General features: G+C 39.2%; 1 protein-coding gene across 1 annotated transcript; it reads right to left on the bottom strand.

Annotated features, from left to right (window-relative positions):
• Nucleotides 1–2,471: 2,471 nt before the first annotated feature.
• On the bottom strand, nucleotides 2,472–20,354 carry rasef (RAS and EF-hand domain containing). Its single transcript, XM_030104362.1, has 18 exons — nucleotides 20,038–20,354; nucleotides 17,842–18,174; nucleotides 13,632–13,778; nucleotides 13,325–13,415; nucleotides 11,974–12,069; nucleotides 11,273–11,350; nucleotides 11,058–11,173; nucleotides 9,200–9,268; nucleotides 8,991–9,057; nucleotides 8,728–8,816; nucleotides 7,476–7,797; nucleotides 7,212–7,352; nucleotides 6,961–7,108; nucleotides 6,631–6,712; nucleotides 6,227–6,341; nucleotides 5,707–5,814; nucleotides 5,433–5,509; nucleotides 2,472–4,864 (listed from the first exon to the last, which is right to left on the bottom strand). The coding sequence occupies exons 1-18, from the start codon at nucleotides 20,352–20,354 to the stop codon at nucleotides 4,762–4,764; spliced, it is 2,499 nt and encodes an 832-aa protein (XP_029960222.1). The 3' UTR covers nucleotides 2,472–4,761.
• Between the last annotated feature and the right edge of the window lie 482 nt (nucleotides 20,355–20,836).

Here is a 20,836-nt window from a genome sequence, read left to right as displayed (position 1 = left end):
TAATCCTGGCCTGTCCTTCCACTGAGCTAACTGAGCGGTCACTGAGATAAGCAGTGCAGAGTCTCCTCTGTGTTCCCACATTACACAAACACAAGTGTGTTTGTCAGGACAGCTTTACTCTTTCATAAGAGGTGTGGTGTTCTGAACGCATTAGCCTTTTCCTGCAGCATTACTGGTGATAAGTAGACTGAATATAACACAGAAATGTAATTCTGCAATACAGGAAATTGGCTTGCCTCATTATCCATGGTTGATATACAGTATATGAGCAGAGTTACAGGGAAAAAAAAAAACAATTTTCACAAAGTTGTACGTTATTTCCCTCGAATCAATCTGCATTTTAAGATATGGTGAAATACTAAATGTTATTGCTTTTCAGGATATGAGCTACTGAAATAGGAGTAATAACTATCAAGTAATTACTCTCATATTGTTTTTTTTTTAATCGCTAATGATGCACATAAATAACTATAATAGTATATTATGTAATGATGGAAGAACAGGCTTTTTTTTTGGTGTAATAAAATTAAAACACACATTACAACAAAAGACAGTCAGTATAACAGGGTGCTGCTACCTTCTAGCGGCCAGAAGTGGTACTGCACAGAGTTTCATGACCTACTGTTCATGTGTACTCATATTTTAAAAGAAACTTATTTACAGAAACAGAGCCCATTGAATGAAAATTTACTGTCATTACAAACGTATTAAAGTCATAAACTGTCCGTGTCTCATGAGAAACTCACAAATATTTGTCACCCTGCCTTGACAGCACCAGCCACAACATTTTATATCATCTGACTTTGTCAAAATGAGACATGAAAACAAGATGACAGATATCAATCATGTGCACCAGACTGCATCTGTTTATGTGTTAGTGTGTGTGTGTGTGTGCGCGTGTGTGTGTTTGTGCATGTCTGTCATGGAGTTGGGTTCAGACTGTCTGCTGTCCCAGATGTCAGTGGAGTGACCGGTGGTCCCGTTGTCTGGCCTTTGACCTTTCCAGATGGTGACACCCTGCTCCTTCAATAAACAACCTCAGTGGGTAGCTGTGCGTGCACGTGTTTCTAGGCTAATGAGTTTTTACTGGTTTAAACTATTTAGATGGATTTAAATGATCTAGTCCGTCATTTCTTTAGGTATTTTAACAGACTTGAGAAACTCTTTTACTGAGTTTGATAGCAACAGTTGCTTTATCCATCCAGCTCACTGAATATTTAAATAGTGTGTCTGTAAACCAAAAGCGGAGTTTTAATGTTGAACTTGAAATAATTGATAATACTATTATTTTGTTGCCATGTTTCTATGATTTTCTCTTACGTGTCGGTTTTGAAAACTGCTCTCTTCCATTCACTGTGTTGTGAGGTTTTGCGTGCCGTTGTGTCTTCTCCGGACCTACAGATGCAGAGCAGCAAAGACAGGCGGCTCTGTCTCCTCTACACTAATATATTCATTACAGTCATTAACCTTTCGGCTGCACAGCCCCCTTATCTAATTATCTACGAACACAATACCACACTCACACACACACACACATGCACACACACGCACACACACACACACACACACACACACACACACACAGACACACACACACATCGCTCTTAGATGCTTCTCCCCACACTCCACCTCCGCTACTCCACATGTTGTTTGACAAATGAGTGGTCTCGCCTCATCAAGCACATGACAATGTAAACAGATGGGAGGTGGAGACATGGACCCGTGCCAGCTCTAAACACACACACAGACACACACACACACACACACACACACACACACACACACACACACAGTGTAAAATCTAACATATGTTGCAAACAGCTCTGCTTGAAGACACTTCCAGACGCTCAGGGAGTATGGCTAACAGGAGGGTCTTTTAGAGCAGCAACCAAGGAGAAATTATCTGATTTATTGATTTTGCTGCTCCTTTGTGCTTTTAATGGGGGCAGGCAGACAGACAGAGAGACAGGCAGACAATGAAATCTAATAACATCAGATCCACGAGTCACAGTGCAGCAGTAGTGCAATCTAATAAAGTTAAACCAGCGCTTTTACAATGAGTGCACTTCTATCACTCCTACAGCTCAAACATTTGTATTTCTTTTAGTTTTTTTTTTATTTAATTGACTCCATCTGTGACTGAACTCCATAAATTTTGTGCTCTTTACTCAGTCAACAGTTTGATAATCTCTCAGATTTAGCTCATATTATTCTCACACCAGTTTCATGAACGAGGGTTGTGATGAAAGATATCTAAAAGAAAATCTACAGTTTCTACTGTCTGTATTGACTTGTTAACAAAGGGGCTGCAAAGCCAGATAATAGTTCATCAGTCCAAAGGAACTCATAAAGTAGAATGACATTTAATTGAGTTTAAATATGATATGGTTTTGCTATAGTTTTGCTATAGTGGTTCCTTTAAGAAACACTCTAAAGCACGAAAAAGTGCTGCAGTTTTTGCAAACCTTCAACAGAAATGTAGATGACATACAAAAGGCAAAGTTGTTCAAATTTTCCAACATAATGAGAAACTGAACTCTTTATAACCTCATCACTTTGAATTATAACAACATAATACCTTAAATGCATTTGGATAATATGAGGGAATCTGGAGATTTACGCTGTTGGATGTTCTTTATAATATATCAGAAGATTATTTCTCTTTAATTAATATGTGGTTTTAAAAAAAATCTCTCCTTTAATTTAAATTCACACACTTCTTAAATTTTAACCTCAAAGTTCCTGAATAGATCTTTTGAAATTTTTTAGCATTCACAGTACATCTTTATTGAGACTTCAAACACAGACAGATAAAACTTCGCAGGAATCACAACATGATTTTCGTGCAGAAATAAAAAGAGCTTGGTGTGTGTGAAAATAAACAGCCATGCGACACTTTCTCAGCCACGTGCACATTTGCAGTCGACACCTGGGGGTCAAACTTTTTTTTCAAGCCTTAATATTAAGATTGAAAGCCAGTGCTGAGAGTAAGAAAAGACATTACAAAACAACTGAGGTCATCTGAAGCTTTCAGAAGGCTTCAGATTAATTTGCTACATAGTATCTGAAGAATGATTATTCAAGGCAGTTTATGATTAATACTTCCAGAAAATGAGATGTGATCGCACAAAAAGAGGTAACAACGAAGGCATGAGTGGTACTGCTCACAAGATGATAAAGATTTTTACTTTCTCAGTGTAGAGTTCATGTGGTTGTTAGATTATGGTGAAAAACGAGAATCGTAGTTAATTCATTCAAACTGTTTCTTTCATTTGGGCTCATACACATGCTAATTACATGTGTAAACCAGGGGTGTCAAACAAACAGACAGACATGCAAGAGGGTTCAGTTCAATTGCATTCAATGCAAATTTTCAATGAAGTAACTGATGTTCCGATTTTGTCCACTGGGGGTCGCCATGTTTTAACAACAACAACAGAGGATGAAAGGTGTGAGAAACCCAGAACTGAAATGAAACTGTTAACAACAGGCTCAGATCAGAAATAAAGCACTAAGTAACTAGTACTTAGCACTAAGTATTAAGCACCAGAAAATCAACATTGTCATCAAAACCATATGATGAGGATGAGTTTTTAATATTATGCTGAAGGCTGCATTCTCTGAGTTGACAGACTTTTTTAGTCTGAAGAGTCTTTTCTCTTCAGAAATCACAGGTTGTTCTTTGATGATTATGTCAAAAAGTAGTTTTAAATGTTAACGTTCATATTGTAAATCCCTTTTCTGCTTTCAAACCAATGAAAACTGTGTGAATTTTTGGTTTGTCTTTCTCTCAATTTTCTGCTCTGGAGCTTTATTTTGCCCCTGAAGTAAGCTGAGTTTGACACTCCTGGTGTAGACCATATGCACACATTGAAATGAGAAATAACTACAAAAAAAGCAAGCAGCTGAACAGATAATAGATTCTAACATTATCTGAGGATACAAAGACACGCCTGTTCACTTCCTGTTGCCGCTCTGAGTCCTTACCTGTATTCAGCTGTATTTCATTCCATACATTAGACTGAATTAGCCTTCCAAGGATGCAGAGAGTGTGCAGTCTGTGCATTGCATACAGTCATAAAGAGTAATACATCATACAAAGCCATCCTCTGGCAAGTGACAAAAAGAAATGTAACACTGCTGCGGTATCATAAAGATCAACAAAAACGGCAGAATATGTATTGCTGTAGTAAGCTTTTTCAGTGCCTCTATGCTGACAAACGTCACCTTCTGACTCGCATTTAGTTTCTTTTCAGACTGCCAATGAGCTGCAGATAAGACACCTGAGCGGACACTCGCTCTTTTGTAGATTCTGACATCTTCTGCACCTTCTACGCTGAATTTCTTCCATCGATTCATGTGCAATTATTTGTTACCATCACATTCAAAAACCACTTACGACCCTCTCCAGCCACTCAACTTCATTTGAGACTCTTCCATCACTTTTCACAACACTTTCGTAAACCTCCTCTATTTATAATTTGCTTACTTCAAAAATATTCGGAGAACATTTGCAAAAGTTGTGTATGAGCACAAAAACAGGCTCTTGTATCTTCTCCGGTTTAGTGGCGGAGCGGGCAGAATAAACCATCGTGTGTGAAAAACATTCAGAAGATGGGGATCTCTGTATGAACCTCATGTCTCTTGTTAGGTTATGTATTCCACATTTAGAGCGGTTTTGATGTTCACTTTGCTGTTGCGTCGTTTCTTTTACTTGAGTTCGTACTGAGTCAGATGTGGAGGTTCAGCTCTGACGATTGTTCAGGTGCAGCAGGAGAAGTTTGGCTTTTTTCGGGGAGCGCTCAGACTGGTCAGCGACTGATAAAGCCTCTTCTCCTCAAACGTCGTCTGCTTGGTGACCTGCCTGCAGCGTAAAAAAGAGAAAAGAATGGGGAATAAGACGTGGGTTTTATGTTTTTTTTTTCATGAAAATTACATGATGCATATTTTAGAATTTCTGTTGTCATAAAACAAATCATTTGCATTGCATGAACATATATTCATCTTGGTTATGATTAACAACGACAGGTACCTCCAAGAAAAATACATTTCCTAAGAAATGTATTTTATATAGTTTTATTCTTAATGTTTTTCGCTTGTAAGTCAGCACGGTACCTTAAAATATTCGAATATTCCAGAAGAGCTGACAAATTTCCTGTTTATTTGTTTTTTTACTGTAGGCCAAAATCATCACAATCATTCCTAAAAAAGGCATCAAATATCCAACTTTATATGACATTGGAAAAAAAGACAAAAATCAATATTCATTCAGTGATGCATCTGCATTTGGCAATGAGTGATGGTAACAGGTAACAGACATTTGTTTATTTTATTTATTTTAATTTTGTGAAAACATCAAATCTTCCTCTATTCATTTGTTCAAAATGTTCCAGTGCATCATGAAGACCTCCACTGAGGCAGCAGTATCTCACCTGGCCAGGTGCAGCACAGCTTCCAGGATGTTGGAACCATCTTTGGCGCTGGTTTCACAGAACAGAGTGTTGTATGTCTGTGTTGATTGAAGACCGAAAAGTTATTTTTCATTCACGATCAACATGAAATGAAGCTGTTGTGAACCAGCTTATTTGGATTTTTTTAAAGTCGTAATGGTCGTTACTGATTACCAGTGGTATGGATAATTCTCAGTATCATTAATCTTGAGCTGTTCATGATTTCTGAAAATGGAGAAACTACTGTGATGATTACCATGGCTAGTTTTTCTCCATAACTGGTCGGAACACAGTTTGCTGCTTCCTGTCGGAGGTCACACTTATTACCCACCAGCATGATGGGAACATCCTCATGGGAGACGTCCTGTTGAGCAAAAGAAGAAAGACCGAATTTTAAGACTGAATTGTAAAAGGTCTATTTTAGATTATCAGGGATAAAATGCACTCTTAAAGACAAAAGCATGGCCACACACAGCACACCACAATCTGCACAACATCCAAAAACTTACATACATAGCTGCTGCATGTAAAACGAGAGGAGAAAACAGGCAAAATTATTCAGTTTGACATTATTTTGGAGTTTTTCACTGTTAATATTATAAGATTATATAAGCCATTTTCAATAATGACAATATGGACGTACTGGATGACACTTCAAAAATATACTGTAGCTAATTATGTGAAATAACTAGACTGAAGGGTAGCTACAGACTTAATCTCTTTTGATACTCTAATCTGTGTGTCTGATTGTAAGTCTGTAGAGTGAAATGAGTCACCTCTATCATGTCCACCCATTCTCTGACATTAAGGAAGCTCCTCTCACAGGTGACGTCGTACAGCAGCAGCACGCCGTCCGCCCGGCGGAAATAAGACTTTGCTATACTGCGAAATCTGCAGCGACAGAAGAACATGACACAAGATGCATGTAAACACACACACACAGGAAGCATGTTTCTCGAAGCATGTTTTCAAATTTCAATAATATCAATACTGTTCTTTTCTAGAAATCTTGGGTTGCAGGTTGCTGAGCACATCCCAGCTGAATGTGGATTAAAGCGGAGTTGCTTCATTATAACAGGAGAACACCTCACACAGGAAGATCAATGTCTGCGTTTGCGTTCTTATGCACTGGTGTTTATTTTACTATTTAACTTGTGCAATTCCAGTCACCAGCGCACACCTCTCCTGTCCTGCAGTGTCCCACAGCTGTAACAAGACGGGCTCTCCATCCACGACCAGCGTCTTCATGTGAAAATCCACTCCTGGACACACAAAGCAAACACAACTGTTTAGCTAAATACAAACACACTACAATGCGGCGAGACCTGACCCTATGCAAAGTGTGCAGAAATAAATCATTAATTAGTCATTTCACATTTCCTGCTACCTTCAACACTTCCTGTTTGATATTAACTGCAGTACAGCAGGTCGCACAGGAGAGAGCATGATATTAAAAGACTTGGTGTTAATAAATACTAACAAGCAGCTGAGTTTTGTTGACACAGCTCACCCAGAGTAGTGTTGGAGTTCATTGTGAATTCATTCTTGCACAGGCGCAGCAGGAAGCTGGATTTGCCCACGGCAGCGTCTCCGGCTAACACGATTCTGTAGGCCTTCTCCGACGTCATGTAGCCCAGGTCCTCCCTGTCTTTGTCATTCTGGAGACGGAGACGCACATTTTCGTGAATCAATGAAGCCACGTGCCTCTTTGTGGTGTCAGGACACACTCCTTCCCTCCATGTTTCCCACATCTTCTCTTACCTGAACGCTGATGGCGCTGACAGCCTTCCGCGTGGTGGCAGCAGGAGGAGCAGCAACATTTGCCGTTTCGTTGGGCTTAAAGTCCAGAACCGAGCTGCTGTCCGACCCAATGGCTGACTCCGCGTCCTGCGTCTCTGCCATCTGCGATGCAGCCAACAGTTCAACATCAGCATAGCCTCACATGGTGAGACTAAAAAGAGGAAGCTAAGAGAAATATGACAAAGTAAATGAGAATGAAAGAGCTTTACGTTATTACTGTCTCACCTTTCTAGCAAAGTTTTCTTCCATTATGCTGTGATTTTTGTCATGAACCACTTTTTCTTCCTCCTTTGTCTCCTCCTCTGCTTCCTCTCCCTCCGTGTCGTCCTGCTCCTCTTGACCTTTGACGTCGTGGTCTGAGTCGAAGCCTCCGTGTGAGCCCCTCAGTGTCGACAGGCCGCTGTCCACGTAGATCTCGGGCAGACTGTCCTCCTCGCACTCACTGCTCCCCCTCCGCTTCAAGCCCGGGTCACACATGGCCAAGGCCAGGGTGTCGCAGCTGGGCCGCCGGGCATACACTGGGAATTCTTCTGTACGAGGGCCGAATCTGAGGAGTATAGAGAAAAGATAGTTATCAGCATTAGATGGATCAGAAGAACCTGATTTACAGCTATGTTGGTTCCAAACTACAGAACTCTAGAGTTGTCCACAGTTACGGCTTCATCTAAGCCTGCATATCTCAGTCTTCTTTGTCTTTTTCTCTCCTTCTATTCCCAGAAAGTCGCAACCTCTGACTCTGGTTCTACAGGTTTGTTCCGGTTAAAGGGGAATATTTATCACGTATGCTTGCTCACATGGAGAAGCTGTTTCTCATGTGCCTTGAAATAGCTCTTTTCTATTTAACACCATTCAGATAAAACTGAATTGAAACTGATTTCAATTGTACAAAGACATTTCAATGAACTACTCAGAGCAGGAGCCTTGACCATTCATGTCCATGTTGTTTGTTCACCTGTGTTTCTCCCTTTATTAACAAGAGCTGCAGTTTGGCACAGGTCTAAATGCCACAAATTCCTTCGCTTGTCTATTTTTCCTTCCAACACATAAACTCTGAAGGTAAAATGTATACTTTTTGCACATTGTATTCAAACTTAAATAGTAAAACTAACTTCACCTCTAGTGATCTGTTATGAAGCACTCTGTGTAAGATATTAAATAGTTTTTTCGGCATATTTCATCCAACCAGATGTACACAGACACATGCAGGATCCCTGTTTTACCTTCTTTATTTGCCTACATGCTCTACATTATAAAGGACAACATCTCAAGCATCTCAACACTGCAGCGAGTGCAGCACCTTGAACAAATATTTCACAGCAGTCCTGTGAAAACCGCTCATTGTGGTGTCACTGTGTGTTTAGGCAAGATTCACTCTGCAGCTGCAAACGGCTCAAAAACCTGCTGAGCAGAAAACTCTCTCCAACCAAACATACAAAACTTCTCATACCATGCACCTAAAAAAAAATGCACCTCTTACCTGTCCATTAATGCATAAGGCGATGAGTAGCAAATGCTTTTACTTCTGTTTCTTGCCTTAATTTCTCCTGGTGAGCCGTTGCTCCCAGACTGCCACACACAGCAGGGAAAATACGGTATAAAACAGAAATATTCACAGTTACTATCAGCTGTTCACTTGGAAAAATATCAGTTTCATAAGTAATTTAACCAAACAGATGAAACAACTTCAGTTTTCTGTAACCAAATGAGCTTTTGAGTAGTTTATTAAATGTCCGGTTTTACCTTTGAAACCCTTTCCAGGGTGGTCCGCAGACTGTCGTTGGTATCATGAAGCTTCCTGTTGGCTGTTCTGTACACACACACACACACACACACACACACACACACACACACACACACACACACACACACACACACAACATGCATCTTTTTACATTTTTGAGATTAGAAAATATGTTAATTTCTGGTGAGTGACTGATTCCGTCTCTTACTGCAGAATCTCGATCTGACTCTCCAGGATGTCTCGTTCATCAGCAAACGCCTTCATGAGCTCTTCATCTCTGCAGCAAAAAAACAGTTAAAAATACTGGTAATCAATTTCAGTGAATACTGACATAAACAAATGAACTGTTTCGATGAAAAATCTCAATAATGTTTCAAACAACAGACAGAAACATCAGTGTTGAAGCTTTGCTTGATGTACAAAGCAAAAGTAATTTACCTTCAATGATTACATTTCACTAATGACAATTAGGCCGTTGACCTGTATCTTATTATACTATTATACATTTTTAATACCTCTTAGGTAATGTTATTTGGAAGAAAAAGGGGCTAGTGGTGTAATATGCACCCACACAAACATTTTACATACAATATTTTCATTATAATGCTATTTTTGTAAGTATAGACAGAACAGGTAATTCAGAAAATATGATGTGAATCATGGTTCTACTTACTAGTAGTCGTTATATTGATTCAGACATTACATTCGTTTAAGAAAAAAACCTGTAGATCTTTTCCTGAATGTTTAATAAAACACAGTGATTTACATTGGAAACCATATTTACATTTATATTCAACCATAATTCATAAACTGTATGACTCTTTAAATCCATCAACTTCAGTATGAATTGTCACAGTCACTTGCTTTATCATTTAACAAGCTCTTTTTTTGTGTCCAAAATAAAATTCACCGGACATTGTTGGTCAGGGTGCTTCCAGCTTTTAGTTTGACCGCAGTGAACTTTCTGTGTCGTTCCTGGGTCGTGACCTTGCTGGACATATTGTGCTTGTGCTTTAGATAAACATTGCTGATAAATCATGATCAGTTTATGCAGAAATGGGTTCACAATTGTTTTTTTTTCCCACAAGCTGCATATGAAGAACAATCTGGCTTGAATGAAGTGACCTTCTGTAAGATCTACAAAAGGTATGAAATCTTTAATAAAAAGTTTTATCTTCTGCATAGTGGAACACTTTGTCTGAATCACAACTAATATATATAAATATGTGAATTTAAGGTGCACCTATAAAAAACATTACCATAAATACATATGAACACAAAAAAATATCCCAACTTTTAAAACTGTCAACACAAACACTTTCACCGATCATCTTTTTGTCTCATATCCTCACTGGCCTCACTGGGTCGCAGACATCTAATTTATGAACACATGATGCCACGAAGACAGACAAACAGCAGCGTGAGCATGATGAGCCGCCGCCGGCTCTGTTTCCCCTGTTGCCAAGCAACGCCGCTGAAGTAGTTATTGTGTGTGTGAAGTCAGTCCAGGATATCCTGTTTCAACAGTGACAAAACATGAAAAAAACCCTCGGGATCGAACACGCAGTCAGCCAACCAGGGGAGGAGCGGCCTCCGCCTCAGTGTGCCACAGCTTCTCAATGGTGCATTCAGGCGAGATTTATAGGATTTATTTGGAATATAAGTTTGTTTAAGCATATATTTGTTTTGAGTCTCATTTTGCATGATAGAAAGTCCAGTGCAAAGCGTCTTCTAAAGTTTCCATTCTAGTAGGAAGAAAAAGAGAAATAGGTCAAAGAAACCTGCTCTGCAACTTTTCATCGTCAGCAATTCTCAAAGTACGCAATGAGCAGCGGGAGGGATGTTCAGCCGAACACAATCAGGCCTTCTTATTTTTACTGTGAGAAATTGTTAATGTCGTGCCAAACATGTGATCAGCTATCTTGTAAAAAAAAGCCTAACTAATAAGGTTTGATGCTGATACTAATTCAAAGGCATCTTTAGAAGCAGAAAAAAGATTAAAACTAAACCCACTGAGCATGAGACTCAAAGTGAATCTCGTCACATCAGTCTTCATACAAACTCACCGTTCAGAGTTGATGCTTTGATCGGTCAGCTCTGTCTTCAGTGTGTCCATCTCACTCTGCAGGCAGGCCACTTTAGTCTGAGACCTCAGCACCTCCTGCTTCAGCCGCTGGTTTTCCTGAAAGAGAAGAACAACAAGCAACATGGAGGATTATGAGTCTGATATACGTATCACCAAGAATCAACACCTCAAGAGAGGAAGCATAATCCTGCTCACCAGCGTCAGCTCATTGATCTTCTTCTTGAGAGCTGGACTCTCGTCCTTCACTGTGATGGTTTTGTACTTCTCTTCGATCTGAAAGACATAATTGCATATTAGGATTATTCAACTCTCAGCCACCAGAAGCAAATCGTATTCACAAAAGGGATTTAGTTTTTTTCTGAATCAAAAAGATCATTTTTCTAAGCTATATTCTAAGAAATTTAAAGGTCATTTAGAATTGATTTTCTGATTAACAACATTTGCCTGAATTTCTCTGAAGACTAAGATAACCCCAGAGCTTCATGCTGCATTGATTCATTGGATCAGAGTAGTTGTTACATCACAACAAAAGAATATCCTTGTGTTTTTAACTGAAGCAGATGCGACATGTCTGCCTCTATAAAAATGAGGCCAAGCAGGCATTTCCTAGTATTTTGGAGAACATCATTCAAAAATATGTTTTAAATGAAAAACTGGATTGTTAATTCCAAAAACATCCCTCCACCTTCAAAATCGCTCCATAGATCAATTTCAATTTCAATATCAATTTCAGAGTGAAGCTGATCTGACTATGAGACAGGGTATATTGCACTGCGGGAGGAACCCTGAGTATCCTGAAAACACGTCCACACATGCACAGGGAAAACATGCAAACTCCACATAGAAAGGCCTCCAGAGGTTCTGCAAATCACAGAAGTGTGTTTTGATAAAATTACCATCTGCATCTTCTGGATCTTACACTGCAGCTCACACACTTCGGTTTCATAATGTCTTCTTAACTCACTCAGGGCCGCCTCTGTTCGTCTCTTCTCCTGGAAAAACACGCGAAAACAAGAAAAATACGTCAGATTGACACAGAAGCAAAGGAGTCAGCTATAGAGCTATGCATGCATATGTATGTAATTTTCTCTACTTTCATACATCACAGTTTGAGACTAATTTTTTAATCATATTGTTGACCGATAAAACCAATCATCTAAGATATTATATTGCTTTTCTTTTTTTTTTTTTAAATACAAAAGATAAGCGCAAGTTCTCAACTGCTGTGAGAAATAACACTGAAATAAGAATGTGCGTTCATATAAAATATCACAAGTCCACAATTAGGAGTCCAACATTGTAATTATTATGTTAAAAGAACAAAATTCCTCTGGAAGAAATAGTAGATCTTATAACCTTAATTTTAAAACTGTGGCCATAATTAGTAGCAACTCAGGATTGTAAAGAAAGTGAAATAAATGGTCTAATAGAGTCGGTACAGTTTCCCAAAAAGAAGTCCCTCCTCTGCAGGTGTCGGGACACGTGGGTGTGTCCACATACATTACAGTGTGAGCGAATACAGGTGAGAGGCCTCTAATTCTGTGTGCCTTTCTTAGGCTAAGCAAACACCAGCTACCAAGTTAGCTCACTCAATGGAGAACACTTGCATAACAGTTCGCACACAAGCGGCGATAAGACAGAGCAGATATTCCCGTGCACTTTTTTAAAAAAGTTTCCAGACTCTGTTACAGACTCTCTCTTTCAATATTTTGAACAACTTGATAATAAATCCAAGTTATCTGATTGTGATCACACAAAAAATATCATTCAGTCAAATAAATGCCTTAACTTTTAAATGAATCTTTTTTTTTTAACTATGTGAACAAGATAAGATTTTAAGTACCTTTGAGGTCCTGTTATCTGGAGCCGTCGTGACAGCATCATTGAAATCAGTAAGTATTTCATTCTCTCTGTATTTGTCCATATTGAATAGAAATGTATACACTGTTATCAATTTAAACTGTGGGATATTACAAGCTCCCACACATCCAGCTCTCCTCTGTTTTCTATGGCAGAACGGTGAAATCCAGCTGATGTACGTATCGGAGGGTGGATGTGTGACGCAGCGGCTCCTGTTTGTTTGACATGAGGGAAGAACTGACCAAACATCCAGCGCTTATCGCTTAGCAGCGGACAAACAGACCCAAACACCTCGTCTGTGACCAGGTGTGAACTGAAACAAGTTTTATAAAAAGGCTGTGTTTATGTGTGCGCCGAGGCGTGACGAGCTGGAGGAGTCCGTCCCACCTGCTCCCGCGTTTTTCTCTCCGCAGCGTGAATGCGCTGATCCATCTCCTCCTCCATCTCACTGAGCTGCATCGATGCTTGGTCCTGTGCTCTGAAAGACAGCCGTCATCATCATCATCATCATCATCATCATCATCGTCAGTATACAGGTGTCACTAACATACTGGTGTAAGTGCATGTTAATAGTTTTGGTGAAATAATTTTAGTTTTAGAATGTTTGACTTTTAAAATGTTGCTTTGGCAAAAATTGTGAGACAAATCTTGACTTTCAACAGTACGTCTGTCTGTGCATGCGTGTGCTGCTCACCGTTTGATGGCAAGCGCCAGGTTTTCCATTTCTGAGTTCTGCTGTTTGATCTCTTTGGTGAAGTTCAGGATGACCTTCTCAAACTGTGGGATCAGCCGGGGCTCCGTCAGACTGATGTTCTGGTACAAAGTTGAAGCCTGTTCATTTCTGGGGACACGTCAACACATCCAACGTCAGTCCTGCTGTTCAGCGTTCTGTGTTCACTTTCACGATTGAACTGAAAGTCTTATGTTTTCTCACACATCATTCATTCATTCATTTACTAAATCTTGAATTGTGGTCACAGTTGCAGTTTCAATGCACTGCTGATGCACTGACTAATGGCTGCATTACTTTGAATTATTGGAGGGATGCAAAAAAATAAAGCTAATAGAATTGAACTAAAGTGATTAGCATTAGTGTGTCAGTTAAATAATTCCATTCATGTATTCGTGTCAGCGTCAGCATATATTTGCATGATAATATATTCAAGTCATACTCATTTGAATATCATGTGATAAAGCTCCTCTTCTATTTACCAAAGGAACATCTGGCTCCTTTCACTTGTCTCCATTTAGTTTCACTGTGCTGCTGATACCATGATATAATCATTTACGGCCTGTCATTTTAAAGTCAGTACTGTTGCAGGCTGATGAAGTGTCCTTTAGTACACAATGATGGTAAGTGGGTCATATAAGTGAGCAATGCGTACTTGCCCTCTGATGGGTGGGCTAATTGTAATCCTGTGCAAATAGACAAAGCAGCATGTGTGTCAATAGCTCTCAGTGAGTCATGCAATGGCAAATCTGCAAAGGTAATGTACTGTAAAGAGGCATACGCGGAGGTTGTTGTCGGGAAGGTATTCAATAAATTACATCTTAAGAAAAATCCACACACCCTTCAACACCCACTTCATGTGAGGGTTACAGGAAGCCGAAGCCAAATGGATGCAAAAGGCAGGATACACCTTGGACAGATCGCCTGACCATCACCAAGCAAACAAACACACACACACACACACACACACACACACACACACACACACACACACACACACACACACACTCACACACATCATATTTTTGGCAGTACATGAAACCCTAGCCACTTTTTTTTTTTAAATGTAAATGTACTTTCCTTCTGCCAGTTCTCTGAAGAACATAAAACACATTGATAAAACACAAAGCAAACTGTTTAATGAGACTTAAGTGAACTCTATCTGTCTGGTATAGGAAGACCTTTAACATGACCAAACAAAAAAATGCCAAATCACAGTTTTGTACATTATTTAAAAAGCATGAAACAGAAACAACAAGAATGGAAAAGGCCATCTCATCAAAGAATCTCTTCAGAAAAACCCTACCTCGGGGCAGTCTGAACCCACATAACTTAATTGACTGTGTCGATCAGCTGAGAGATTGAACATTGCAAACTTAAGTAACATCAGCCTTAACCCTGATCCAACTATGTTGAAGAAAATCATCTTTTTAACTCCCAGCAGCTCGTTTTACACTTCCACAAAATATTCTTTCATCCTCTGAAGAACACGGCGTTGCCTGAAGTGAGTTGAGTGCCATATTTTCCAAATTGTTGTGTCTCAGCTGACTGACGTAACAGCGACTGGAAAACGGTCAGAAATAAGAGGCGCATTTAGCCTGTGCACCGCTGTGACAATCAATGTCCTGATGGCACCGCACTGAGGCGCGAGGACGGGTCCCATGTCCAGCCCGGAGCATCACACACAAACACACACACGCACAGATCCATGCCTGCTGTACATTAATTTGTGACGCATGCTTTATTTCTTCAACCAATATAATCAATAACAGATTATTTAATGAATGTGTTCATGTAGAAATGTAGGAAATTCTACTACTTAGAGAAAGAATAACAATAATAATATCTAATGAAGAAAACAACGACTTGTCAAGCAGTAAACATAAGTCAAGTTATTTAAATTTCAACTGTGCTTTGTCTAACAAACAATGTATTTACTGTGAAAACTGTTATACACAAGGTTAAATTTCAAACCACGATCAGATAAGCTCATACTAACTCTTTCGGATCACTGCTGAAGGTAGACATATTTGTTCTGAGGTAACTCCAATAAAATGTGCACAACATGATGTGTGTAATATTGTACTTATCAATGTGTATGGTGTATAAAATGCATTGGTAAATGAAACCTCATAAGTATCAGATGTTCAGACATTTACAATTAGTCATTATCCGCAAGAACAACAACAAACCAGAGGTCAGGCCATGGGAAAGTCAGAACAGTCGTCACTGACGTTGGTTTTATCCCAGTCAGCTGATAAAAACCTCACATGAATAGACAGGATGCATGTTAAGTGAACCAAATGTTAATTTAGAAGAGATTAATGACGAAACCTTCATCAGTTGCTTCATTAGACTCACAGTTGACATCAAACATAAATCATACTGTTTTTCCTGACTGTGGATCTGAAAGGTTAATTAGTAACTGTCCACACAAATACGTGAAATAGAAAAACGGAAGTCAAATCAGAGAAAACATAAAGAAGTGACAAAAAATTTTACACACACAAAGTAAATTGTGTGTGTGTGTGTGTGTGTGTGTGTGTGTGTGGGGGGAGGGGGGGGGAGTGTTAAAAACACTAAAAAGTTCAAATGAGTTTAAACTGTACAGTAAGCATGAGAAGAAACATTAAATATTACATTTCAATTTGTGGTAAACTGCCTCTTAAATCAGTTTGTGCAAACACTTAAACTATTAAGCAAATAAATTTGAACATTTGAATTTACAACAACCATATAAAACTACAGTAATCAATCAACACACACATCAGGGTTGGAAAATGACTCGCTTGACTATTTTGCATGTTTCTTTTTATCTTTTGTGATGAAATTTACTTTTCCACGATGAAAACTAGTTTATATGCGTTTTACACTAACATGAGAATTGTTACAACAATGTGTTTGAAAGTGATGCAGGATTTATTCAATTAAGAGTCCTGGCAAAGTACACAGTCACACATACTCACATTCACACCTACAGGCAATTTCAGAGACACTGATTAACCTGAAACGCCTGTTTTTGGACTGTAGGAATGAACCAGAGGACCAGGAGAAAACTCACACAAACCCAGGGAGAACATTCAAACTCCACATAAAAAGTCCTCCAGCTGCAAATCAAGCTTGTGAGGAAAGAGTCACAAACACCACACTGTGTGGCCTGTATTTTAATTTCTAAATGATCGGTTAATAACAGAAGGCCCCCAAAAATGCATTAAAACAAAAAAAATATTTACTCTATAAAAATGAAAACAGTTTGAATTTCCTAAGCTGAATAAAAAATGTCTTTCTTCTTCATATGAAAAACAGAAGTTTAAAATAAATTATTTCTTGTCATAATTGCCACTTTGACTTCATGAAAAATCCAGACAAGTGTCCTCAATGTGTTGGTGAATCAATAGTTTCACAGTTTCACTTTTGTTGAATAAGCATTTCATTATAACTACATAATAACTTTCTCTCTAGAAATACTGTAACAATGCTTTACAACAAATAAGAAAACCCAAGTAAACAAGCAGACTCCTTGAAATATGTACCCACGATGTTTATACAGCTATGTTTATCAAATGTATATAGAAATTTAGAAATCTTCACCCAGGTTAAACTTCAAATTGGATCAAGACTCTTAACCGCTCATTTAGACTCATTTAGAATTTTGTGTCATGTATTTATATATCTGTTAATTCATCATATGGAGTGATATAGATTATGATCATTGAATTATTTCAAACACACTTAACAGACCCTCAGTTTTCTGTCTGACACAAAGTAATTACATATATCTACTTGTTTGCTGTGTTTATTAATGTTACGTGTAGTGCTGCTGTAGTTCATTGCTCTTTTTTAACCAAAGACTGATATTGTTATCAAAAACCCAGTTTCCCTGAAAAAAAAGACCCAGATGTTGATATTTGATACTGAAAAAAAAAAAAAAAACACTGTCTTTACATAGGTTGTTAAACATTGGTTAACACATCGGTAAAAACTGTAAGGTTTGGAGGATATTAGGAAAATAAAATACTTCTATTTTTTTTTTTTTTTTTTACTTTAGTCCAGACTGCTTTTTCATTTCATTTTCTGAATTTGTGCCAGAGAGTTAAATAACCATACAAATAAATAACACTATAATGTTCCAGTAGAGTACTTAAAGCGAGCGTCCGCGGCCCCCGGTCCTCACCTGGGGATGTACTTGGCCTGCTCGCCCAGCCTCCGCTCGAACTTCTCCCAGGCGGCGGACACGTCTCCTCCGCCCGACTCCATGACCTCCTCCCCGTAGCGCTCGTGGAAGCCGCTGATGAACTCCTGCAGGGTGACGGTGCCGTCCTGGTCCGCGTCCAGCCGGTCGAAGATCCGCTCCGCCTCGACCTCCGACACCTGCAGCTCGGCGCAGATGGTGAGAAACTCGGTCCTCTCGATGCGCCCCGAGCCGTCCACGTCGTAGGCGTGGAAGAGCGCGCGCAGCCGGTCCTGCTCCTGGGCGCTCATGCCCTGGATCTGCGGCTGCGGTTGGCTGCGGGACAGAAAGAGGGCGTTCCGCTCAGTGTGATGACAGAAGACACGAAAAGACAAACGTCCTAAATCCCACAGATCTGCAAGAGTTGATCCCAAAAGTATCTGGAAGCGAGAAAGAGTCCAGTTCAGTCATGTTAAGGGGAATAATAATAATAGTGTCTGGGCTTCAGGGCAAAGGTCACTGCGGGTACTTTTGAAAATACTTTGACAAATAAAAGCTGATGAACCATTTACTGTATACTTTTTTTGCAATAATAGACTCTGCTTCAGTTGCATATTTATCAGAAGATGTTTTGAAGTTTGTCACAAGGTTGTACTGTGTGTAGTGGTTAGCACTCACTGCACAGTGAGAGTAGTTCTCGGTGGGTTTCTCCTGCAAGGTTTGCATGTTCTTGCATGTTCTTGCATGTTCCCTTTTCATGAGTCAGTTTTCTTCAAATTTTTAAAAAACATGCATCTGAGGTTAACGGGTGTCCCTAAATGACCCCTCAGTCTGAATATGAGTGTGTTCATATTCTGCCTTGACCCAAAACATGAGATTGACTGTAGCACTCCCAAGATGGACAGGAGTATGGAATGGATTATTTCAACAAATGAAAACTGTAACATGAAAGCAGAGTAGACTTTGGATCTGGTGCCACTGGTGGATGCGAATCCTTCCAATCTGGAACACCAGTGACACATCGTATTATAAAGAATGAGTTGCTCTCCCTTTTTATTTTACACATCTTAACTTTATGCAGTTGTCACCTCCATTTGCCATTACTTTATATAGATATAACTGCTATCATTAACAATATTATCAGTCATCCTGTGCACTTCCATGTTGTCACCATCAGCTGGTACATTTTATAACTTAACTGTCTGTCTACACTGCCTTGACAGATTGGGGATCCTGATATACACACTTCTGTTTCACAATTTGTAGCAATTTTGTCGCACATTTATACTATAGTAACATTTGCCTCAGTTTTTATTGCTTCATTTGATCCCAGCGTGCTTTCTGTGAATAAAGCTAATGGAAGTGGTTTGGGTTCAAGACCACAGCAGGAAACTGAGAAACCAATGATCCTCTGGTGAGCTCACATAAAGCAATATGTTGAAATGTGTTTTGTGACTCAGTGAACAAGGATGTAGTCTAGGGGTCACTCATCTTCTTTACCATTTGTCCTGGTCACAGTTGCTGGAGTCAATTGTAGGTGCAGGTCAGGGTCAACCCGGACAGTTCGCCAGTCCATCGCAGGGCCGACACACAGACAGTCACACAAACACTCACATTCACACGGTGGAAACCTTGCTGTGAGGCAAGAGCGGGAATCACTGCACGAGGACTCATTTTTTGCAATTACATGAGCGTCAGTGCATAAAGTAAAAATGCATCTGTTTCTGATTTTACTGTTTCCATTTTTTCCAACACAAATCTTCATAGCATTATTAGAAACATGCTTAAAAAATAACTTTTACATAGCTTTTACATAACATTTACATAACAGTAACATGTAAAAATGAAGTATAAATGAAGCACAACACCATAATAAATCTTACGTGTCTGTGTGTCTTTTTAACAGACTTAAACGCTGACAAAGTCAAAGCCTGTAATTTGCCACGAGCATGCAATATACTTTGTACAAGGATACTTTCCATTTTCACATCTGCATCCCAAACTACATTTTACTTTATTACAATAAACGTTATTGTACTTCATTTATTTATGATGTGCATTAATGTCACACCTAATCCATTATAGAAACCCTGCAGGTCAGAGCATTAAAACCAATACACAGTGCATTCCCTTTGTCATCTGACTTGCAGTTTGTGTTTCTTTTTAATTACCAGTCCATATATTTCTCCACCTCCTCACCTGCATATAATGTCTTCCTTCATCTTTGAATAGCCTTTCTCATTCGAGTAGTACTCGTTCTCTGCAGATCCATCTTTTTCTTCCTCACACTGGCTCCTGAAGCCACTGATAAACTCCTCCAGAGTCACTGTGCCGTCTTTGTCAACGTCCAGCCGGTTGAATATTCGTTCTGCTTCTAGGGAGGAGACGTTCAGCTCCTGGCAGATTATAGAGAATTCATTTTTCTCAATCCGTCCAGAGTTATCCACGTCGTAGGCGTGAAAGAGCGCGCTCAGTCGCCTTTGTTCCTCCTTACTCATGTTCTTGGTTGATGACATGTCTTAGGGACTAGTATTTTTTTTTTTTTCAGTTAAAAAAAGAAATAGTTGTTTCAGTGTCCATCAGGGTCTGCTGGAAAACAAATAGTCCAACAGTCAAAAGTACTTCAGAAATGGAGCCAACTGCAATTTAAATGTCCAAAACAGGTAAATAAAGCCTACATTTCCTCTTTGTTTAGAGTCAGAGAATGTTTGAATCCAGATATAAGATTGAAACGGGTAAAAATCCTTTTGCTGTTCATCTGGTTAAACTGAATAAAGAAGAGAGATCCAGGACTGAAGTCAGCCCTCCTGCTACCTCAACTTTTATATCCCCTCTGTCCTTTTTCCTTTTTTGTACCTTAACTACTAACAAATACACAATTCTTAGGACCCTCGGTGTAGCAAATGTCATTAAATCCATGAAGGAAGAGAGAGTGAAGTCCACCTCCAGGCAAACCAAAAAGAAGAAATAAAGGACTGTATTTTTCAAACGTAAAAAT

The sequence above is a fragment of the Salarias fasciatus genome, chromosome 12 (genome assembly GCF_902148845.1).
Source record: "Salarias fasciatus chromosome 12, fSalaFa1.1, whole genome shotgun sequence".
Taxonomy (NCBI): domain Eukaryota; kingdom Metazoa; phylum Chordata; class Actinopteri; order Blenniiformes; family Blenniidae; genus Salarias; species Salarias fasciatus.
This window is presented reverse-complemented; position numbering and strand designations above follow the sequence as displayed.

Bases quoted from the DNA above. Each gene is read 5' to 3' on its own strand.
- rasef (XM_030104362.1), bottom strand. From the start codon at position 20,354: ATGTCATCAACCAAGAACATGAGTAAGGAGGAACAAAGGCGACTGAGC. The intron at 6,342-6,630 runs GTGTGCGCTGGT...CTGTCGCTGCAG, and splicing joins GACACTGCAGGACAGGAGAG to ATTTCGCAGTATAGCAAAGT. The intron at 5,510-5,706 runs GTAATCATCACA...CAATCAACACAG, and splicing joins ATGGAGAAAAACTAGCCATG to ACATACAACACTCTGTTCTG.